This window comes from Danio rerio, chromosome 9, assembly GCF_049306965.1.
Source record: "Danio rerio strain Tuebingen ecotype United States chromosome 9, GRCz12tu, whole genome shotgun sequence".
NCBI lineage: Eukaryota > Metazoa > Chordata > Actinopteri > Cypriniformes > Danionidae > Danio > Danio rerio.
Window position 1 is genome coordinate 36550966 of NC_133184.1, and position 24373 is coordinate 36575338.

The window sequence follows — 24373 nt, forward strand, 5'->3', positions numbered from 1 at the left end:
AATAAATATTATAGAAAATACTGTGAAAAATTCCTTGCTCTGTTAAACATAATTTGGGAAATTTTTGAAAGAGAAAAAGTAAAAATTTCACAGGAGGGCGAATAATTCTGACTGTATTTCTATTTTAATTAAACATGTGGAGAAGGGACTTTTATTTTACCTTCTTTTGTGTGTGTGTGTGTGTGTGTGTGTTTGAGAGAGAGAGAGAGAGGGAGAGAGAGAGAGAGAGTATGTATGTTAATGAACATGCTGAATTATCTCATAAGTGAAGGGATTTTCTGGTAAAAGGGCCTGACGATCTGAGTTCTTGTACCATAAAAACTATGACATCCATCAAATATCTACAAAAAACAAAAAATCAAATATCAATTTCTTACAATTGTGCTAATGCTGGTACACAAGTATTTGCCATTTAGGAGGTAATCATCTTTGAAAGTTCTGATTTTCACACATAAGTTCTAAAAATTAATTATATTTACTCCAAAAATATCCTACAAGTGTTGAAAAATATACATATTTAAGAAATTATCTCATTATATTCATGAATAAATAACAAGCTGTGTCATATTTATTCTGTGAATGATCAAAAGTTCATATTTCTCAGCAAACAGTCCATTCAGATTGCAGAAATGCATGATATGAAAACATTAGTTTTGCTTTTCCATAAAATGACAAATTAACCATTTGGTCGAGCATGTTTTAAAAAAATTAAAAGAAACACACTAAATATTTTTCATGGCACCAAGTAACACAACTTTGTAAAGTTAGGGCTCTTAGAGGGTAATATGTCAAAAAATATGCTTACCTTCCGAATTTTTACCAAAAACAGTTCACATAATATCAGGACAGATTCCTTGTTTTTGTGTATTTTAATGTATTAGCAATGTTGTGACGAGTGCTTTTGATTGAGTTAGTGACAACTGGATTATTTGGCTTAACATACCTCAACCAAGTGGTAGAGACGGCTCAGTCAGGTTTAGTTAAGTTAGGTACTCCTCTCAATAAGATATTCATTCATTCATTCATTGTCTTGTCTGTATAATCCCTTTATTAATCCAGGGTTGCCACAGCGGAATGAACCGCCAACTTATCCAGCAAGTTTTTACGCACCGGATGCCCTTTCAGCCGCAACCCATCTCTGGGAAATCAATAAGATATGGTCAGTCAAAATATTGTCAACCATTTGGTCGAGCAGGCAGTTAAAGGGATAATATATAAATATATATCGACCAGCGTTTTCTGGTAGAATGTTTAGAACTTCCGTTTACAGCGTTTACATCCAGTAATTTGCGATCTGAAAATGGGTTTCAATAGTGTCTTGAGTGGATTACGGATTGTTTTTGTGACACAACTTTGAAAGGTGCGTGGTAAAGCTGTTATAATCTGTCAGATCTGTGGTTCAAGTGTGAGAGAAAAACAGTATTGTAAGCCAAGTTTCTTTTTTGTTCTGCTTAATCACGTGCCCCAAAAAAGATATTTAAAATAAACAGAATATGACGTCTTTTGACTGTTTTTTTTAATAACTACATTACACAATTTTTACTTTTACTTTCAGAACTTGAGAAGTAAATTTTGAAATAAAGTACTTTTAATGCTTAAGTACAAAAAATGTTAAATATTTTAGTACTTCCACTTAAGTATGGTGCTTAAAGAGCACTTCTACTTCTACTCAAGTCAATATTTGATAGAGCACTTGTACTTTTACTTAAGTCTTGGTCTCTAGTACTTTATACATCTCTGGTTCTGTTATTGACACAGTGGTATTTACATTTACATTTAGTCATTTAGCAGACGCTTTTGTCCAAAGCGACTTACAAATGAAGACAAGGAAGCAGTTTACACATCTATAAGAGCAACAATGAATAAGTGCTATAGGCAAGTTTCAGGTCTGTAAAGTCTAAGAAGAAAAACATTAGTATTTTTTTTTTTTGTTTTTTTTTTTAGTACAGTTAGTGGTATATTCAGAGAGGAAATTGCAGATTAGGAAGTGAAGTGGAGACTAAATAGTTGAGTCACTGCCGTTCTGATGCAGTTAGGGAGTTCATTCCACCAACTGGGCATATTGAACGCGAGAGTTCGGGAAAGTGATTTCTTCCCTCTTTGGGATGGAACCACGAGGCGATGTTCATTCATAGAACGCAAGTTTCTGGAGGGCACATAGATCTGCAGAAGTGAGAGCGGATAAGAAGGAGCAAAGCCAGAAGTCGCTTTGTAGGCAAACATCAGAGCTTTAAATTTGATGCAAGCAGCAACTGGCAGCCAGTGCAAACGGATGAGCAGTGGAGTGACATGTGCTCTTTTAGGTTCATTAAAGACCACTCGTGCTGCTGCGTTCTGGAGCAGCTGAAGAGGTATGGACATCTTGTTAGAGTTAGCTGGAAGCCCCGCTAGTAGAGAGTTGCAATAATCTAACCTGGAGAGAACAAGAGCTTGAACAAGGAGTTGAGCTGCATGTTCAGATAAGAAGGGTCGGATCTTTCTGATGTTATAGAGTGCGAATCTGCACGATCGAGCAGTTCTAGAAATGTGGTCAGAGAAGTTTAGTTGGTCATCAATCGTTACTCCAAGGCTTTTCACCGTTTTGGATCCAGTAAGGGTTGCCCCATCCATCGGGATTAAAAAGTTATGGTGTGGATTCGGGTTGGCAGAAACTACAAGCATTTCTGTTTTTGCGAGGTTCAGCTGAAGATGATGATCTTTCATCCAGTGTGAAATGTCCGACAGGCAGGCTGAGATGCGAGCTGGAATCGAGGGATCATCAGGATGAAAAGAGAGGTATAGCTGGGTATCATCAGCATAGCAGTGGTTGGAAAATCCATGTTTCTGGATGACTGGTCCTAGAGATGTCGTGTAGATGGAGAAGAGAAGTGGCCCAAGAACAGAGCCTTGAGGTACCCCAGTGTTTAGATGCTGTAGGTTGGACACCTCTCCTCTCCAAGACACCCTGAATGACCTGTCAGAGAGGTAAGATCGGATACCAGTGGTATAGCAGTTTTTTGCTACAAATGTTTGTTGACATCAGATTTGGCAGATTATTTTGTGTTAATGTCCAGCTGGCTGCATAATAACCAAAATAAATAGCTTAAAATATATGGGCTAAAATTATAATACTATATACAGTAATGTAAGCCCCCAGTAAAAATTTTCTGCTGATTTAAAAAATCAAACGGCTTAGTAGCAAACTGACGGTATAGAGATATGAACATTAGCTAATAAGCATAAGCTAGATTACCTGAAATTTGGTTCCACAGATCAACACCAGCAATGATAAATGAAAATATTGATAAAAAAGTGATTAGGGGTAATTTTCAGTTCTTTCTATTACTTACACAAGTAGCCGACTGTGAAGCAAAATCGCGCAAACTTTTTATGAACGACAGTGAAAAAATTGAAAATACAGGCTAGAGTTCACTTACCAAACAAGATTCTTGTTAAAAACTAAATAAACTCGAACTTAATGGCTATTCTATGATAAATTCACGTAGAGAATTTCTCTCCCTACGTGTCTTTCACGAGAAAATGCTCTTCAAGCCTAAGGAATTGATTTCTTGCGCGGAATTTCGCGCCAAAAGTTACGTCATATCACCTCATATTTATTTACATTTATCTGTTGTGTAATGAAATTTTGGTGGTAATACAGCAATTACTATATAAACAAATTTAATACTGTATTCCTGTAAGGTTTTTTTTTTTTTTTTTTTTACAATTGTTCGGCATTTTTAAAGGCTACTACAATGCACTGCTGTTTACTGTAGTCAAAACTAAAATACTAGTATTTTTTTGTTAATCAGTTCATATTGGTTAATAGGTTACCACAATATGCTATGCAAAGTTTTGAAAAAATATATAACACTGTATATAGTTACACTTTATATAGACTACTTTTGAATTACTGGCTGAGGCTTGATCTCTTTCATTTTTTTTTAAATAGAGCAATCAACACACTGTATGACCTTCATTTACCTTTAAAAAACCTTAAAAAATATTTTAGGATATTGTTATTGGAGAACTTCCTGACCCCAGAGCTATACATGCCATATATACAGATTATTGAAAGTTTAAAGCAATGCGTTTGAAAGTTTTGTACTATTTGTCTTAAGTAAAATCACTGCCCAATTGAGACAATGCCCTTTTGCTTTAATGCTCTCATTGACTTTTTTAAATTCAGAAACTGTTTGTTTAAAGCTCATTATCTAAACAAAAAAGTAACTCAAATATTATTACTTTATTTTTAAAAGTGATGCTTTACTGGTTACTTAGAAAGGTAATATTATTTCCCAACTCGAGTTACTTAATGCATGATACCGCAACACTGGGTAACCAGTATGTTAAATATGGTTTTGGTGTCATTTCATGCCACCTTCCATCAATTGTAAGTGCCTTGTAAACAATTAAAAGTGATTTAAAGTCTAAAGATTTTTTTTTTAAAGTTCAGAGGCTAACTGCCACAAATAAAACTGAAAAACAATAAGAGTATATAGGGTATTCACTTTTATTGAATTTACAAGCTTAAACTTGTTCAATCAGTGCAGGTAGTCTATGTAAGTAGACTACAGCCTTTCTCTCCATAAAGTGTACAATATGATTACAATAGCTCTACATGCTAAAAATGAGTGTAATGTTTCAGTGTCATTACTGAACTCAAAATGCCCTTCCTTACTTGCCCTCACATTTATACTTCTAAAAGCGGGATCTACTTCATCAAGATCAGCCTGACTCAACTAAACACTGAGACTGACAAGAAAATGACCATGAAAATATGACTCCCTTCATTATCCAAGATGGAAAATACTTAAGCGGACTTCCAAAAAGAGAAATCATGGAAATACACTTTTCGTGTCACATAAGTTCTGACTATGAATGCCTCGTCTCTGGCTCCATATTCTCTGCTGGAACACTTTACTGGGCTCTTTCTCTGCTGAGACACATAGAGGGCAAATCTGTTGTGAATTAAAGCGTCATATTTAATACATCTGTGATTCCATCGGACACCAGCTCTCAGTTGGTTTTTCAAGTCCAACTTGAGAAAACGTTTAAAGTGTGGAACATTATTCTGTGTGTTTGAACTCCACATTTTGTTTTGAGAGTGATATTGTATACCCTTGTTACCACAGACCTTGGCTGGGAAGTCTGAAACACTGAGCAGAAGGACTACAAGAACATGGTACTAAAAGAATGCAGTACAAATTGCAGTCTTGTCACGCCATCTTGAGGAGGTATTGTGGTATTGCAGGGTATACGATCAACTGAAAGCTGCTAATGGCTCAGATTTATTGAGGAATATTATAGACAAAATCAATCAACTGTTATATTTTATTAATAACTGTGCAACAGCATCACTAATATTTAAAATATAGACTTTGCATAAGTGTATCTCTAATATTTCTCTGGCTGGATGCTTAAAAGGAATGTTCATCTAAAAATGAAAAACCTTTATATTTACTGAGCCTCAAGGTTTCAAAGATGCAGGTGACTTTTTTCTTTAATAAAATGTTACAAATAAAACTGTGGTCCTTGGCAATGTTGGGTTTAATTAGTTACAAAGTAACTAGTTACTGTAATTAAACTACTTTTCTGCTGAAAAAGTAAAGTAAGATTTATTTCCAGTTTGTGGTAATTTAATTAGTTACTTATAATTAGGGCCAGACAGAATCTGCTGACATTTTTTGCTATTTCTGCTGAGAATTTAGTTTAAAAAATCTGCGTATTTATGCAGAATTATTTTAGGAGTATTATAACTAAAAACTATTCAGTTACTAATAAAAATCATACATTTTTAACTTTTATTTAATGTCTATAATGCAAATCCAATTAGACTAGTAAACCAATTATTTGGTAAACAAAACAAGTCTCTTATATAATATATCTACTAAAAGACAGAACATATTACTTTACAAACTGTACTGTAAATAAATCATATGAACATTTCAATATTACTATGATTATATCACAATAATATTAGTAAAATTAATTTAAAAACTGAATAAATATAAAATTACACACATACATAGACATAACGATGGGCTAAAAATCTGCAGATTTCTGCGCACAGATTCTGTGTGGGCCTACTTATAATATATTTGGCGTATGTAAATTCAACAGTTCTGTATAAATCGCTTCAGAGAAGCAATCATATACTTTTAGCAAAATATTAAAATTTTTAAGCAAAGACGTTTACATTTATCCTGTTGCACATGCTTAAGAAACAACAAATTGTGTAAAAAAATAATGACAATATATGCTATGTGTAAAAAATGGTGTAATAACAATTAAACTTTCACGTTTTGATACACATACTTTTAACAATTCTTAAGTGCTAATTGTGTTTTACGCTAAAAGGCCCTGTTTGACTCCAATTTAAATAATTTAAACAGATTTTCTATGCATTGAAACTTATAGGAATTTTAAGCAGTATTGAGTCAAGTAATGCATTTTTTATTTATTCTTTATGTTACTTCCATACAAAATAATTAGAAAAGTAATTTACATAGAATTTTAACATTCATTCAATCATTTTCCTTCCTGCTAACCACTAAGCAATCGTATCACCCTACAAATTAGTTACTGTAATTAAACTACTTTTCCATTTTGAGGTAATTTAATTAGTTATTTATAATATACTTGCCTTACATACTGTAAATAAATTCAACAGTTCTGTATAAATCACTTCAAAGAAGCAATCAAATTACTTTAGTAGAATATCTCTATTTTTAAGCAAAGACGTTTACATTTATCACGTTGCACATGCTTAAGACACAACAAATTGAGTAAAAAATTATTGACATTATATGCTATGTATAAAAATGTTGTAATTACGTTAAGCTTTCATGTTTTATACATAATTTTTTTTTACATATCTTAATTGATAAATGTGGATAAGTGTTCATTTTTTTATGCTAAAAGGCCCTTTTTGACTCCAATTTCAAGAATTAAAAGAGTTCTATTGCATATGCATGGAAACTTAGAGAAGTTTTAAGCAGTATTGCTCCAAGTAATTAAATTCCTTATTTATTCTTTATGTTACTTACTGACAAACTAATTAGAAAAGTAATTTAAATACATTAAAAATGTAATCTGTAATTAAAAAAAAACTTTTTGAAGTAACTTGCCCAACACTGGTTCGTGGTGATTTAAGAGTTACGTAATCTTTGAGAGATGGAGAAACATTTTAAGGTACAACAAAACTAATAGCCGTGGCTCCTGATGATATTGATCTATATATGTTTATGTGTAGCCTCTTTGTTTTTTGACCCCTAAAATGCCACACTGTAAAACTTATATGACCAATTAGTCATGACGACATATGTTTTTAGTTCATTGTAACTTATCAAACTGAGTTAATTATGTTCTGACTTTAATTTGATAAGTTACGCAAGCTGTTTTAAGTCAGTTAAACAATGTTCAAAGGACTCATAAGGTTAATTTAATTCCGCTTAAAAATAAGCCAACCAGTATTTTTTACAGTGCAGGAGCTGTAGAATATTATGCATCACCAAGGGTTATTCCCACTAAATATATTTGTTTTAATGTATTAATGAATAAAAAAAATCACCTGCATTTAAATTGCCTGAGCATGAGTAAACTAACGTTTAATTTTTATGAAAACTATCCTTTTAAATAACACACTGTTGCTTTCTTTTCAGAAAACATTGTCTTAAAAAGAAAGAACATGTCTTAAACACAACAAATGCAGCAACAAACACAAATATTTAAAAATATGACTCGCTAAAGTGTTCTCTAACACAATTTAACCAAGACCGCATCTGTGCATAGTGGAGAGGGTTTGGTTAAAGCTTAATAAAGCGCTGTGGTAAAAGCTACTCTACTTCCATTTAGTATATATACAGTAGTTTAAATATACTTCTTGAATTCATCATAAAGCACGAGAACAAAAGCGCCCCCCATTCCTCTGAGTACATTAGACAGAGCCCCTTTGAAGAACGCTTTGCTGCCCTCATCACGAGCGATCTTTCTCCAGCAGTCAAGGGTTCCAGTGTACATAATATCCGCTGGGAAAACAAAAGACAAGGGCTTGAGCTGAAATAAATGCACACTTGGTGGAGAACAGCGAGTTATTCAAATGAGTGCATATGTTTGAGCTTGTGTGTACTGCATACCTCCTTTGCGCCCAGACTGCATCATCATGCGACGACGCACAGTGTCGAATGGGTAGGAGACCACGCCAGCCACTGCTGTCACAGTTTGTGCAATCATCCAGCTGACCATAATGTGGGTGTTCTTTGGATCGGGAAGCATGCCTGCACATCAGCGTAATCAAGAAACCATGCATAAATTCGACATGATTAAGAAGAACTGGCAGTGTAAATAACAATAAAAATAGCCACAATACAGGCTGAATGGGCTCTATGCACTATTAGTGTTTTTCAGCCAAAGATAAACTTCCGGTGAAATGTTAATGTGACTATTTTCAATTTTATAAGGTTGTTTTTACAGCATTGATGTTGTAATGTAATTACAATACATTCAGTTAAACAGACTTAAGCATTCATTTAGTTGTTCAAGCATAAAACTAGATGAAGGGCCGTGTATCAGATAGCACCAACAGGAGCAGCAGTCGAGCGCAGAAACTCCATTAAAAATACTAGGGTAAAATAAACTGTCATATTTTAAAGACATGGTGAGGGAAAATGTAATTTATTGAAGTGCTTCTTGTCCAGTCTGAGACCCACTATATATATATATATATATATATATATATATATATATATATATATATATATATATATATATATATATATATATATATATATATTTTATATATATCAGGCAGCGAAGATTGCTGATTTTAAAGAAATCAGACCCTAAACATGGCAACTTTATAATGGAAAGACAACTCAACCAGAAGCACTGAGGCTGGCTGGCTAAAATTAAAAGTCTTTGTGCATATGCACCATTTAAGGAGAAAGAAGTAACACATGCTCTGAAATTATGTGTTAGTCCAGCCGGGCCACAAAGATTGTGTGTGATTGAGTGATGAGATACATAAATACATTTTTTTATTACTATATTTGTCTAGCATGCTGATCTATTATATATGTATAATATATATATATATATAAATCAGGATTCGACAAGCCAAATTTTGGGTTTGTTTTTAATGTTCTTATTATGCCTTGTTATAACTTCTATTCATTTTTAGTCCATTATTCTATGTTCAAACAATTAAAATACAATTCTAGATTATGTTTACTTCTACAAACCATAAATATATGTTACATTGGCAAAATGATAATGTTTTATTACAGCTTTCAGGAAATATCTGTAAATTTAATGGAAACTGAATTGGTCATTTTCTACCATTATCCATTTAACTTTTTTACATTGTAAAAATACAGATATTTAACAGAAATGTTTTTACAGTAAGTGATGCACAACTCATTATCATCATCTGAATCACACAAATGCTTTAGCATATATTAAAAATATTAATTTGAAAACGACAACAGTTACACAATCATATAGTAGAATATGGGCTGCATGATGTTGAAAAAACTAACACTGCAATATTTTCATTTAGTGCAATATATATTGCGATATAAAAGCAATTTCAGCAGACGACTTGAAGAGCTAGAAAAAAATCATAATTTTAAATCGATTGGGATGATTCTGTATAGGGAACGTATCTGAATAAAATATCATTTAAAAAATGGTAAATAAAGTTAAATACAACAGTGAAAGGATTCAAATAAACAATGATTTATGATTTTACGGCCAGTCAAATAGTATTCAGAAACAGAAATTACATAATTAGCTTATAATTATAACAATAACACTATTGTTTTAATTGAGTAAGTAGTAATTTATATAATGTAAAATTCAGCTTTAAGCAAAAAACATTTTAATTATTGTGCCCAAATGGCTTAGAAATTCTTACAATCAAGTGTTAAAAACACATGTAAATAATAAACTTTGACTCTAAGGTTAAAATATAAAATTACTCCACTATGTTGTTGACTGTAATGTCTGGTCAACTATAATCCTAACTACATTGCAGACTCACACATGGCGATATCGATGCTAAAAATATATATTTTACTGCCAGCCTATAACATATCTCAATTAATTTTTATTTATTTATTGTAATTTATTATTTATTTATTAATTTATTAAATTAATGTCCAAATGATAAAATTACAATTCTGCATTCTGTTTACCACTACACTCAAAATATGAACTACACTCGCATAAAAATGTGTTAATTCAAGAAATGTTTTATACAGGTTGCATTGCACTTTTTTTTCAACTCAAATGAAGTCTGTACATTTTTCTTTTTTTAAAACATTGTATTGAACCTCAGGCTACTTTTATATCTATTTAAATATTTTAACTTTTAACTTATTTTGAGAGCTGGAAACTCATCCTCATCATCTTAATCACAAACCTATTACCTTTAGCAGTGTCATAGACTCCAAAGTAGGCCGCCCTGTAAATGATGATGCCCTGGACGGAGACGTTGAACCCCTGGTACAGCCCTCGTAAGCCATCTGACTTAAAGATTTTGGCCAGGCAGTCAGCCAGCCCGCTGAACTCTCTGGTGCTGCCAGCTTTCCCGACATCTGCAGCCAGCCGAGTACGGGCAAAATCCAGCGGGTAGACGAAGCAAAGAGAAGTGGCTCCTGCAGCTCCACCTGAAGCCAAGTTGCCAGCAAAGTATCTCCAGAACTGTGTGTGTTTATCAACACCACCCAAGAAGATCTGTTTGTATTTGTCCTTAAAGGCAAAGTTTAGAGCTTGTGTGGGGAAATAGCGAATGACATTGGCAAGGTTGCCACGCCAAAAAGAAGCAAAGCCTTGCTCCTTAGGAATCCTCACAATACAGTCGACAATACCTTTGTACTGTTTGTCTGCGCTGATCTGCTTGCTGGCATGTTGTACCTGAAAAGTGAGAAGCAACATTTTGAGAGTTAAATGTTGTCTGGGTTTTGTGGTTTGTTGGTCCTGCAGCACATCCATCTGATGGTTTAATATTGGATTGGTGTTTTACCGGGACGGACTGGAATTAAAACCCTCTAAATATGCTAAATAAGGTCTAGTAATGAGTTTGCATGACTTCAGTTCTTTTGGCTATGCATGAGAATAAACAATATGCATTAAAGTGCCTTCTGAGGTCTAAAGATGCTTTTGACAGAAGATTTTTATAAGTATTTATTTGAAAATACACTGAAAGCCTGGCCCTAATAAATGCATGGGGGTATGCTATTGTTTTCTAATGTTTCATGATAGAACAAACTAAAATGAATCCAAAATGCTGATGTATAGTATACTGTTTGCTTAGTGTTTGCTTTCTACATGAAACATGATTGTTGTATTTTGATAGTTGAGACTGGTATGTAATGATAAACAATTTATATTTCAATTTATTTTTTTAATTTAGGCTTATATATGTGGGGGTTTATGATGGGGAAAAAGAACTCTGCCCCCCACTGACTCTTTTGCCCCCTCATACACCCCCCACACTCTCCTCATAACTTATACTTCCCATAAACACTGCACTTTGTAATATTTCCACATTTAAAGTTGTACATATTCATTGCTCTTTGATGCACTAATTCATCTTGAATTGTACATACCTATTGTACATATACATAAATTTATGTTCATACAGTCTTTGGTTTATCTATCTGCATATATCAAATTATTATTAGCAACCTGTACATATATTCATCTATTGTAAATCAATGTTCATAGTAAATACAACCTGTATAATGTTCACAGTACATCCATCTGTAAATATTACCCACAGTTTTTCTATAATTCCACTTTATAACTTACAGTATATCTACATTATATCATATACTTGGTGCTATTGTACTCCTGGTTAGACCTAAACTGCATTTTGTTGCCTTGCACTTGTACATGTTAAATGACAACAAAGTTAAACCTAATCTAATCTATGTAGAATTTAGTTTTGACCATTTTCTTTAAGACAAAAAAATGCTGAAAATGTAAAGAATGAACCCCAAACATGTGCATATTTGTGTATCATTAAAATTTAAAAGCATATAGTTATAACTGCTTTCAATAATAAGCGTTTCTTAAATAACAAAACAGAACAATTTCTTAAGAATGTTTAGAATCAAATATATTGTAATGGCTACTGAAAATTCAGCTTTGCATAACAGCGAATAATGGTTATTTGTATAATTATTTTTACAGTTAATTATTCACTTAAGTCAATATTTGGTACATAGGCCTACATCATGAAGAAGAAAACATTTAAACAACAGTATATCTATTTTCAGTTTTGACAATATTTCAGATTTTACAGATAATTTGTTAAAGATTAAGGCTATGGTGGTCCAGGAATACAGTGTACTTGGCAAAATCAGCCCTAATACAGTAGCCCACCTAAGTCTGGGCCTGAAACATGACACAATCCTGCAGATGTGTCAACCAGCCAGCTGCTAGAAATTCACACATTGGTCTTAAAATACACTGGACCATTAAAGTCTACAAATTAACATCCAAATGAGTGAATTTAAAACCAGAATGTCAATTTAAGCGTTGAGAAGCTCGAAAGATGCGGCTGCAAACAAACAACTCAAACATGGCCTCTGAAGGACAAAGTCGACGCAGCATCGTTAAAGCTGAAACATAAATTAGACTACTTTTAAAATTCGACAGAATACGTGTTATGAATCATCATGGATCATGTCAGAGTGTATTAAGTGAAGTCAAGATAATAAATCTCACCTGCAGGAGCAGTTTGACTCTCTCAATCGGCGCGACAGCAGTTTTAGAAATAGCAGCTGCGACCCCACCGGCCAAAAAGTCCTTCGCAAAAGAAAAGGCAGCATCAGCCATGGCAGAAATAAGTAGTGTTGGGTTTAGTCTATAAGTAAACTAATATATTGTACGTGCTGGGAGAAGCAAGAGGTAGAGCAGAAAGTGATGGGGATGCTGCGGAGTCCACACACTGCGACAAACTCTCAAGGCATCTCGCGATATTTAATGATTCAGAACCAGAAGGTTGCGTGACTGTGTACATTACAACAATCGTGGCATGTGTAGCTATTAACCAATGTAAATCTTTACGAATTCTTTATCTTTTTAATTTGTTAGCATTAGTAAAAATAAAACAACAAAACATGATAATTGCTCATTTTAGGTAATACTTTCATTACTAATAAACAGTTAGTTAATGTACGGTGTACATGAACAATTTGATTTGACCAGTGATTACAGATTAAATGGAAAGCTCACCTAATGAATAAAATTCTCTCTCTTAACTCACCCTCAAGTGGTTCCAAACTTGTATGAGTTTCCTTTTTTCTGTTAAACACTAGAGAAGACATTTTGAAAAATGTTAGAAATCTGTAACTATTAACAAAAACAAACAGGCCTACTATGGATGTCAATAGTTACAGGTTTCCAACATTTGACAAAGTATCTTCTTTAGTGTTCAACAGAAAAAAAAAAACATTTTGGGGTGAGCTTTTTTAATGCTGTAAAATATATTGCTCCTTGCTAACTATGAAGCAAATTAAAACTTTTCAAGTGTTACACGTGTCTCATGTTATTCTTATTATATAAAAAGTATATAATATTGTAATATATGTTATAATATTTATAAAATATGTTTCTATAAAAGAATTGTAAACTTTTGTGTTTGTAAAATATGCTGAATAAGACAAGCTATTTGATTCAAAACCATATTTAATGCATTCTATAACAGTTGAACACATTAATTAGCAATGATCATCTACAAATATTCAAATTATTTAAAAAACACACACAGCTAATACATTTATTGCACTCAATGGAAGTCAGCTGTAGTGTTTCCAATGCAGATGCTGTAGAAATGACTTTACTCAAGTTCTGCGGTTTCAATGGAAGCTGAAGAACAGCCTAATAATGTTCTTTTGTCATTCTGTTCTTCTTTCACAAATAGCATGGCATCCAGCAGGTTGTCCGTGTGTTTGACATGTTTAAGAGTGAAGCCGTGCTTGTCCAGTAAGGCACTATATTCTGCTGTGCTCCTCTGCTTTCCTTCTGTCATACTGAGGGCCTGAAGCAGGGCTCGACTCGGCCTTCTCCGCTCCTCGTCCAGGAGGATCTCAGAAACCAGGAGCCCACAACCTGTTTGTTAGCAATGCATTCATTAGGCAACTAATTAAGGAGTAACTTTAACTTCATAGTAACAAACACATCTTAAACCTAATGTACATACTGGGATCATTTAAGTTTGAAATAAAATAAAACTTTTCATAAAGTGTGTGTGTATATATGTACACCCCCTGAATTATTAGCCCCCTGTTTATTTTTTCCCTAATTTGTGTTTAACGGAGAACAGATTTTTTCAACACATTTCTAAACATAATAGTTTTAATAACTCGTTTCTAATAACTGATTTATTTTATCTTTGCCATGATGACAGTAAATAAAATTTTTTACAATATTTTACTGGATAACACCCATACACCCTCACATTCACATACATACACAACAAAAAATTTGGCTTTTTCAAGTCACCTATAGTGCATGTGTTTGGACTGTGGGGGATAAAGAGCACCCAGAGTAAACCCACTTCTATGAAGCGACAGTGCTAACCACTGAGCCCCCGTGCCACACACTGAGATTTATACATTACTTAAAAACGGAATGAATAAGGTTTTCATTAATGTATATATGTATTTAGAATAGGACAACATTTGACCAGGAAACAACCGTTTGAAAATCTGTATTCTGAGGTTAAAAAAAATCTAAATGGCAAGAAAATTGGATAGTTGTTCAAATTAAGATCTTAGCAATGCACACAGCTAATCAAAAATTACGTTTTTATACATTAACAACAGGAAATATCTTCATACAAAATTATCCTTACTTAATATTGCAATGATTTTTTTATACAAAAAATGTATATATATCTAAAAAATTTTGACAATGTATTTTTGACTATTGCCGAAAGTATATCCATGCAACTACAGGTTGGTTTTATATTTAATGCAAGGCCACATATAATCATATTTAATTTTGACATGGTTTAAGCGATAGAACAAACTCAACAGACAGGGGCATCTGACAAATCAGAGCATGGGCCTCCAAAACAAAAATGTGAAGCAGGGGTCACCAACATGGTGCCAGCGGGCACCAGGTAGCCCGCCAGGTTCACGAGTTGCCTGCGGGCCTGTTCTAAAAATAGCTCACCATAGCACCACATACGAGTAAGCTGCATCTAATATTTTTATAGGTATTTTTTTTAAATCACACTTGCATTGGTGTAAATTTGAAAATTACTTGAAGTTATATACTGAAAAAAACTTTAAAAACAATTTCAGACAAATGAAGTGTTGCATATTGATATTTATCTAACTTGTTAAATCATTGTTGACAACTACTGTGAGAAATCATTAACATGATCAATGTCTTCACATAGATGAATATTATTAATTATTAATAATAACATATAATTAAAAGTAAATTAAGAAAAATGTGTTATTTAATAACTGGTAGCCCTTCACACTAATCGGTACCCAAGAAGTAGCTCTTAGTTTCCAAAAGGTTGGAGACCCCTGCTTTAAAGTAGCAGTTAAGAGTAATTGAGGCAGTTTAATTCAGCAGCATTCACATTTTAGAAAACAAACAGGTGTAGAGATCCTTGGGTGGCCAAAAGGGGGCATTAGAGAGTCACTTGTGCAGAAAAAATTATAGAGTGGACTTGACATCAAAATGTTTGATACTTCAGAAACGTTTTAGGCATTAAGAATTCAACAATAGGATATTTTAAAGCACATACCTGGTGTCCACATTTTAGACAGTTTACTCAATAACACATGCAGTTTCTCATCAGACCAGTCATGGAGGACCCGTGCAAGAATATACAGGTCTGCTTTAGGTAGGTCATCTTTAAAGAAATCTCCTATTTTTTAAACAAAAAGAGATGTTAAGTGAGAAACTATATGTACTTTTTTATGTGATACTGATAGATCAAATAGTTTATCATAAAAATGTTCCTATCAAGTGTTTCACTGACCTGCAACAAATGACACTCTTTCATCATTTTCTTTCGGCTGGAAATGACGTCTCATCTCGATGACTTGTGGCAAGTCAAATATAGTAACTGACAACTCAGGGTGTGCTTTTGTAAACTCGTATGCCATGGCACCAGTGCAACCTGGGCAAGATCACAATGTTATCTTAACATCCCTCATGCATTTAATATACTTTTTTATATATAATTATATTTATAGTTTTTGAAAGATGTCTCTTATGCTGCATTTACATTAAATTAAATCAGTAATATTGTTGCAAAGTAATATTACAATTTAAAGAACTGTCCTAGTTTAATATAATTTAAAATGTGATTTAATTTTGTGTTGTAAAATCTGAGTTTTCAGGATCCAGTCTTTTTTTGTTCTCAAGAAACATTTATTATTAATATTAATGTTGAAAGCTGCTTATTTGTTTCCAGGAAACCATGAACCATGAGCTTTTTTTAGTATATTTTGATAAATAAAATCCAAAGAACATCAATTATTTTGAAATATATATATTTTTTAGCATTTTAAATCTCTTTTCACTGCCACTTTTGTTCGTTTTTCCATCTTTGTTGAATTACAATAATACGTTTTTGAAACTGCATTAACATAATCAATTCTGTTTAGTACTATAAGTTCAAATTCAGCAACATATTTAACACTAATATATATTTTTAATTAATTGTTATATTTCTTAATATTACTTGATTTAAGTTTTTTAAAAAATAGGTCAAAGTGGGTGAAGAGAATACACAGGCCACAATAAATACAGATGGCCCTTGCATAAAACCCCCTAAGAGAATTAATCATTAAAGCTGTATAAAATTTGCATAAGAAGCTCACAACTCCTTTTTAGATAAGTAGCTTCTGAAAACAAGCTCTTCCAGAATAATAATTTCAAATTATGCGTGACAACATACAGGATGGTGGTTCCTGCACATCTTATCGTGGTCAGATTGCTCACGTCTCAATGTAAATTTTGCATCAATGCGGTTTGATCTGTTTTGTGTAATCATTTTTTTTTTTTGTTATGAAACACATTTATCTTTATTTAAACTGATTTGATAAAGAAATAATTGGGAACTATATTCCATGAATCAAATATGATATGATTTTTTGGTCAGTACAAATCATGATAAACAAATATTTGCTGGTATTTAATTTATAGATTTCATTATTTTTTGTACATTTTGGGAAGTATTTAATGATTTTACCCACATTTGTTTTTTAATCAACCAATAAATCTACAATTTATACCTTATACCAAAGATTAACAGGGTTCATACACATTTTTACTACTAAAAATCCATGGCTTTTCCAAAACTTTCGGGTAAATATTCATGACTTGTTTCATGTAATGTCAATGTACATGTGGTAAATAAGAAAAAATGCATGATCAAATGTATTACAGCATATAAAAAAGTGACAATCTATGTTTATTTTAATTATGTTTATGTTAATCATGTTTATTGTATACCTGTAAAATAGTTTTTAGAAATTATCTAAAAGACAAGACTTATTGAATTAGCACAAATTAGCCTTTAGCACCCACATTATCTTACCTCTGTAGTAAAAGATTGCTTCTGGACATGACACTCAAAATGTATCTTGAATTACAATGAAGCAAGTGAAAGAGAGATGAAGCTAAAACTGCAACTTGCCTATTTGCCTCACACAGAGAATGCCACACGAAGGGATAGACGTCGCAATTGTTTTTGAAATTTACCCAATATTATCATCTCAAATATATTCAAGTACACAGATATTTGTTAAACAAATCTCCATGACTTTTCCCAAAACATTTTGGGTTTATTTATTTCTCTAAAACATTTCCAGGCCTGGAAAATGCCTTGCCAAAATTCCATGACTTTTCCAGGTTTTCCAGGACCGTATGAACCCTGAATTAACCAAATTAAAGTTAACTCTATTTGAGGGAAAATAAATACCTCCGATATCACAAGCTGTTTTGTAGCATGAGAGATCGAATGCGGTTGCCAGATCTTTTCCAGTCACTCTTGCGATGCTGTGCATTGCATCCATGAACCGTATCTTAACTTCATCTTTACTGTAATAAACATCCTAGAAATCAACAAAACAGTATTACTCAGTAATAAAATGTCAGTAACTTCAAGAATTCATGGGTGATCAAATCGTGTTTACCTGAAACACGTCTTCTTTCTTCTTTCCAAAGGCCCGCTCATGTTGGCTGGTGCCCTCCCTTACAGCGCTCTCTAGATGACTGAACAGAGGCCACACCATATCATTGCAGTGGAGAATATATCCATGCAGAGACACTGGGCTGTCCGTTACCAAGAAACGACTGGCCTGTTCTGTATTTCTGTACACTGCAATAGACAATAAACAATGTTGCATTCACAATCCACCTCCGGACATGATAATGGGAACATGCATCATACAGTAGGAGGAAACGCATCCATGCGTTCAAAGTCCTTCATTCAGTAAACAAAGAGTGTGCTTGTATGTTACAGAGTAATGGACAATGCGATCTGAGAGGTTTCAGAACTCATATTTAGGAAAACCCCATGTGTTTTCTGTGACAGCAAAAAAGACTTTAGCTGCGTCCCAAATGGCACACTATACACTATGCACTCATGCACTATGTACTTATGCACTTACACACTCAACAGGATAGTACATGTATGTAGTGGCGTCCCAAATGGCACACTAATGTTTTTTTACTAAGCGGAAATTCAAACCGTTTCCCTGATGACGTTTGACGGTTGCCAAATCTGTGAAATAAACGACGAATTATCAAATATTACCTGCCGTGAGTGTTGCCGCATTCACCATCGGGAGGCACTATAATCACTCTCGTAGAATAATTTTGTTCTCACCATCCAAAATAAATAAAGTTATTCAACATGTGCGCCCGATAGCTCCGCCTCTTCCGCTACGTAAGCAATTCTGCGGTCGTTGAGTGCGTGAAGTGTCCATCATTACACACTTCATTTTAGCAGCTGAATGAGTGCATCATCCGGGAAATTAAAGTGCACTTATTATTTTTAGAGTTTTCAGTGTGAACACACTACTTACACTATTTATACTACAAAATGGCGTAGAATAGTGCATAAGTATGCGATTTGGGACGCAGCTAGTGTCAATCTTACCACTGATCTCTTCCTGTCTGACCCTTTCTAGTAGGCCTAAGGAGACAGCGGCTTCCAGAAGCCTTTCAGTGCCTAAAAGAGAAGCGTTGATCTGGCCAGCTACCTCTTCCAATGTTAGACCACCAGGGGTGTTTAATACATCGAACACCTTCAGTTTGGATGCTGTGAATAGAGTCTGACAAACAAAAAGGGTTGCAAAATATAGTTACCAAACATTTTACCAGTTTCTGTGCAGATCAAAACAGACATTAGTTTCCGGTGGTATTTTAATGCTATGAATTAATTGAATTAATGACAGTATAATACTGTATTTTAAATTAATAGTTCACCCAAAGATTAAAAAAAAATACATAATTGTCATTATTTCTTCACTCATGTCTGAACCAGTGTGTTATTAATTTGGTCAAACACAACAGGAGAGTTCTTAGCTAAATTTTACTCTGGCTTAAGAAGACTATAAGAATATTGTGTATGAAATATGTTAAAGGTCTTGTTTACATAATGTATTACAAAGCAATGCCAATTCCAACACAAGTAGACGATGCTAAATTCAGGTGTAATGTCTGAAACATTTTGGTTTGTGCAATTCTGACCACTTCCTCAGGTAGTTTTAGATACCTACTAAAAAACGTCAACCAGTTTCTAAATGAACCAGTCATTTCCTACAATAAAGTTACAAAGAACAATATCATAGTCTACACATGTTCAACACAAACACCTCGGTTATAAAATATCTGAAAATGTAGTTTAATATTAATATAAGATCATTTAACTCGGTCCTGGAGGGGTGGTGTTCTGCAAAGTTTAGTTTCAACCCCAATCAGACATACGAGGGCTAGCTAATCAAGCCCTTAATCTGTGGTCACACTAGAGTTTGAGCATGCGAAATTAGATATTTATAGATATATAGATATAGATAAGATAATTAGACATTGAAAATGTGACCGATTGATCCTTATTTTAAATTTCTGTCCAGAGAGGTCATGTTTTGACCTTCGATTGGTCTCACGCAATAGCATGATGCAATTTCGCAGGTCAGAGTTCACCAAGCTTGAACTTTCCAATGCAGCGAACTGTGAAACTTGTTGCATGAGCTTGCGTTTCCGGTCTGTTGAATTTAAAGTTTATGGGGAGAAAAGTCCAGTGTGACCACGGCTTTACCAGGCTTTCTGAAAAATCTTTGCGGAGGTGTGTTGAGCAAGTAGGAGCTAAAATCTGCCAGACACTGGCTCTTAAGACCAAATTTGGACATCACTGATTTAAAGCTTATAATTTAAAAAAGTTTGGAAGTGTATAAATAATGGCATGATTTCTTTTAAGCACTATAAATAACCGGAGAGCAGCAATGTCTAAATTCTATGACAAATCTATGTTAGTAAAGTTTTTTTTTTTCATGCATGAAAAGAGCAGAGAGTGTGTCCAACAGGTGGTTTGTAAAGCCCACTCACCTGTGTTGCAAACTCAGAATTGTACACCATTTTCAAGGAAGCATGGAGTGTATATAAGAAAGTGTCTGGTGCATACAGAGAGATAAGAGTGCATCTTACAGATGGTTTGTAAAGCACACTCATCTGTGTGGAATACACTCAAAATTACTACCTTTGATACTTTGAACCCATCCAGCAAGCTGATGATGCTGTGGGGGACGTCCTGTCTGTTGCACTTGGCAAACTCTAATCCCATTACATTCTGTTCTTGCACAGATGTCAAACTGTCATCTTTAACATTTTCTAGTAGCTCAACATCCCCATTGGTGGTCTTGTTAACAAGAGTCCAAGCTTCATCGCAGTCCCGTTTGATTTTGTGGGCAGGACTTGCAGGTGGACTATTGAAAATCGATCCCAACTGCTTGCAGAAGTGGTTAAGAGGAAAGCCGACTACATTGAGAAAATCTCCTCGCACATATTCCACCAACATGCCACCCAAAGCTTGAATACCATAACCACCGGCCTTGTCCCTGTCGAACACAAACAGATCTGTCAGTCTTATCATTCACCTGCCATGCAAACCTTGGCAAAATGCCAAAGTGATGGCCTGAATGGACGCATTGCTTCAAATACTCTTTACTTAAAAATGAGCTTTATGCTTGTCATTTTCAACACGTCAAAGCAAACAATGACCAAAGGACAAAGTCCCACAGGTTCAACAAGTTCAATGAACATGCTCAGATAATGTGATGGCCAAACTCCAATGCATTATATGAAAATCCTTATGCATAAACTCACATGGGCTCTCCACTGTTGATATATTCCCAAAGCATCTCCTCAGATAATTCTGCAAACTTCACTTTTGTCTCTTCGTAAAAATCAACCACTTTGTAATCTGTTACTGAACCTGCAAGAAAGATCGAGTCTTTAAAAAAAGGATCAACTTAATTAGATTTTAATTTCACTTAAAACATTAAACATACTATTTTTGTCACGGCAGATCACGATCGCTACACCTGTAAAGACACTATGTTCCTTCCCGCTCAACCTGAAATATATTAATTTCAATAAATATCAATAATTATTTGATATGGTAGAACAAATGCCACAAATAGTCAAGTTAACATTGAAATAAAAATGCACCTGGACAGCATACGGTAAGCATCTTGTTTATCTGTAGGCTTCTCCAAGATCAAGCCATCAACAGTCTGACGATGGAAGTAGAGAAGTTCAACAAAGCAGTTTTCAGGACATAATATAACATGTAAAATCGATTACAACACAAATACTTACCACAACAGTGTCCGCTCCGATAACAATATCTGGAGTTTTCAAGTGTTTCTGAACCCAAGAGTGATACAGAATAAAAGGGAAATTGTTACTTGACAGAGACAGAAACAGAAAGTTATCGAAATTGCTTTTTCGATTATTACACAACTTACAAATGGCATTCGTTGAGCCACCTCCAAAGCCTTCTGTTTAGCTGTCTCCACTGCATATTCACATGGGTGCTTAAACAAGGACTTGTCCAGTGTTTCTTTAAACCAGGAGGGAACAACTTCAAATCGTAAACCCTGCCTCATCGATGCAGAAGAAAAGAGTTAATTTCATATTCATTGCCTTTGTGAAAACATACAAATACAAAACTAAAGCAACACTTACAGCATTTGATAAAATCTCCAGGCGTCGTGGAGATGCGCTTGCCAGAACAACCAGCTTTCCACTTAGCTTGGATATCACTGGATTTAACGGCATGATTCTGTCACTTCCACCTCTTTCCTGGGAATATCAAAATCATCAGTCGTGTAATACATTTAACCACCATAAAATAGAGCAACCTGACAAGAGCATAGAACCAGGTAAAAAGTTTATGACTAGGGTAAAATTGGTTTCATTTTGCACATTCTGATTTTCTACATAACACTTTAACTGACCAACCAAGACAAACACTTTTAGATTGCATTTCTTAACTCCTAATGTTGCTAGTTAACACACTCAATGCATTTTTTTCAACAAATTACAATTTCTAAAATATGAACCATTTGGTAGAGGTTGGTTTGTCGGTAAAAAAATCTGAAAATATTTTAAACATTTTTGTATATTAAAAATTTGTATATTATATCACCTTCTTTGAAGTATGTTACAAAGCTTGCAGATTCTCATTTAACATGCTTTCATTTTTTTTACAAAACATCATCAACCATTTGGTTGAGTAGGCAGTTAAAATAAAATAATTTAGTATAATAAAGTATTTATTTATTTTTTGCAAATTCTAAATAGGAAAATCATATTAGCAGCCAAAGACTATCTAAGTAATAGCATTACTCACATTGAACCAAGTAGGGCTAATGTTGTTTTGAAGTCATATTTGCATGCCTAAACGAATTGTTATGACTGAACGAATAAGAGAATATAAAACCAACTTTACCCCGGTGTAAGTTTATGTTAGATCAGTAAAGTTATCAACAGATTCGCAGATTCGTATTGCTAATTTTACTGAACTGTTTAAGTTCTAACTTGACATCAACCTTGGGTAAAGGTGAGATTGACCACAAGTTTGACCACATCATCATTAGCTTTGTTTTGTTTGTTTGTTTAGTTAAAGTGAAAAGATCAGCCTGTCAGTTTCTGAAGAAAAAGACACGCAGAATGGTGCGTTAGAAATGTATTTAGATCTAGGTACGGAGCAAAACATTCTTGACATGATGAATAAAGAGCTTTGTTTGTTAATTCGGACATTTATACAATCTGAACTATTAATGACACCTATTTGAAACATACATACATTTATTCATCATTATACGTATTAAGAATTTACCTGTAAAAGCTTGTTCCACTTCTCTCTCTGGGCTTTTCGAAACGCTGTCCACTGCCGAGACCCTGAAGAGGCGGAGTCTACCAAGCGCATGCGCGGAAGGTTAGTATTGGAACGTCACAAAACCACGTTTAGGTAGTTTTTTTTTTTTTTTTTTTTTTTTTTAATTTTTTTTTTTTTTTTTTATTATGCTTTAAACAACATATACATGACAATACAGCAAACAAAACAGTGCCAGGGTGATAGAAAGTAAATGATAACATCAATACATAAAATAAAACAAACATAAAAATAAGAGTATAAATACTTAACTAAAAATTCTTACAAATATAATCAAGCAGGACCTTTACATTAATCAAATATTTTGAAACTAGAGCACAGTTGGACAGTTTTAATGGCCTTTCGATTAGCACTATGCTGAATAGTGCAAAAGTAATTTTTCAGTTCCTTATAAAACACAGTAAAACAAGGTTTTTTGTTGGAAAATTTACACTTATGAATATGAAACTTAATTAGCAAAATAAATAGGTTAATAACAAAAGCTTCATTATTCAAATTATCATAATTAAAATACCCAAAAATTACAGTTTCATAATGCAAATTAAAGTTAACGTTTAGGTAGTCAAGAGGGTAAAATCATTTAGAATACATCACAGCAGTATACTATGATGAAAGAGCAGTAGGGAGAAAACGATCCATTTATAGTAAGCTTGGATCACGCGTGTATCATCGTTACAGAAAAAACTGTTTTATTTATTTAAAAAAAGATAGTTATGCTTGTTTGGTACTTCTGGATTTTATTCTGTAGGCGTTTGAATGAACAATATTGTAATATTTTCCATTTAAAATGCTGTAGAACGTTTTTATGCAGTGTCTTGCAACGCTGCATCAATCTGTCATAGTTCTATGTATCTGTGATATGCATTAAAATTAAAACAATTTTTGTTAGGCCAGTTCAAATAACATAAGAAATACAAAATGAAATTATATATATAAATATATATT

The 24373-nt window shown here is 33.7% G+C and overlaps 2 protein-coding genes across 4 annotated transcripts; both read right to left on the reverse strand.

Moving 5' to 3' along the window:
• Positions 1 to 4468: 4468 nt before the first annotated feature.
• Positions 4469 to 12944, reverse strand: slc25a6 (solute carrier family 25 member 6). Of its 2 annotated transcripts, XR_012385006.1 has the most exons (5): positions 12715 to 12944; positions 10410 to 10896; positions 8118 to 8258; positions 6118 to 8009; positions 4469 to 6065 (listed from the first exon to the last, which is right to left on the reverse strand). XR_012385006.1 is itself a non-coding variant. In NM_001128732.1 (4 exons), exons 1-4 carry the CDS (start codon positions 12823 to 12825, stop codon positions 7852 to 7854), a joined length of 897 nt encoding a protein of 298 aa, NP_001122204.1. In that variant the 5' UTR covers positions 12826 to 12921; the 3' UTR covers positions 7490 to 7851. The 2 variants fall into 2 exon arrangements, 1 of the variants encoding a protein (NP_001122204.1); NM_001128732.1 differs by lacking the exon at positions 4469 to 6065 and having other exon boundaries at positions 7490 to 8009; positions 12715 to 12921.
• Positions 12945 to 13659: 715 nt separating this feature from the next.
• asmtl (acetylserotonin O-methyltransferase-like) lies at positions 13660 to 23450 on the reverse strand. 2 transcript variants are annotated; one of them, NM_213511.2, is made up of 14 exons: positions 23372 to 23427; positions 22216 to 22332; positions 21996 to 22127; positions 21847 to 21894; positions 21697 to 21761; positions 21537 to 21601; positions 21352 to 21460; positions 20726 to 21083; positions 19127 to 19301; positions 18159 to 18343; positions 17945 to 18077; positions 15995 to 16135; positions 15758 to 15880; positions 13660 to 14100 (listed from the first exon to the last, which is right to left on the reverse strand). In NM_213511.2, exons 2-14 carry the CDS (start codon positions 22306 to 22308, stop codon positions 13829 to 13831), a joined length of 1899 nt encoding a protein of 632 aa, NP_998676.2. In that variant the 5' UTR covers positions 22309 to 22332; positions 23372 to 23427; the 3' UTR covers positions 13660 to 13828. The 2 variants fall into 2 exon arrangements, 1 of the variants encoding a protein (NP_998676.2); XR_012384867.1 differs by lacking the exons at positions 13660 to 14100; positions 15758 to 15880; positions 15995 to 16135 and adding an exon at positions 17038 to 17255 and having other exon boundaries at positions 17298 to 18077; positions 23372 to 23450.
• Positions 23451 to 24373: the final 923 nt, after the last annotated feature.

What these genes read in the sequence shown, in the direction of transcription:
- slc25a6 (NM_001128732.1), bottom strand. Translation starts at nt 12,825, where the DNA reads ATGGCTGATGCTGCCTTTTCTTTTGCGAAGGACTTTTTGGCCGGTGGG. An exon ending in AGTCTATGACACTGCTAAAG is followed by an intron (nt 8,259 to 10,409) that starts GTAATAGGTTTG and finishes GCTGATGTGCAG; the next exon opens with GCATGCTTCCCGATCCAAAG. An exon ending in GCAGTCTGGGCGCAAAGGAG is followed by an intron (nt 8,010 to 8,117) that starts GTATGCAGTACA and finishes TTGTTTTCCCAG; the next exon opens with CGGATATTATGTACACTGGA.
- asmtl (NM_213511.2), bottom strand. Translation starts at nt 22,308, where the DNA reads ATGCCGTTAAATCCAGTGATATCCAAGCTAAGTGGAAAGCTGGTTGTT. An exon ending in TGGCTCAACGAATGCCATTT is followed by an intron (nt 21,895 to 21,995) that starts GTAAGTTGTGTA and finishes TCTTGGGTTCAG; the next exon opens with AAACACTTGAAAACTCCAGA. An exon ending in AACAGCTTGTGATATCGGAG is followed by an intron (nt 16,136 to 17,944) that starts GTATTTATTTTC and finishes GATCTTGCCCAG; the next exon opens with GTTGCACTGGTGCCATGGCA.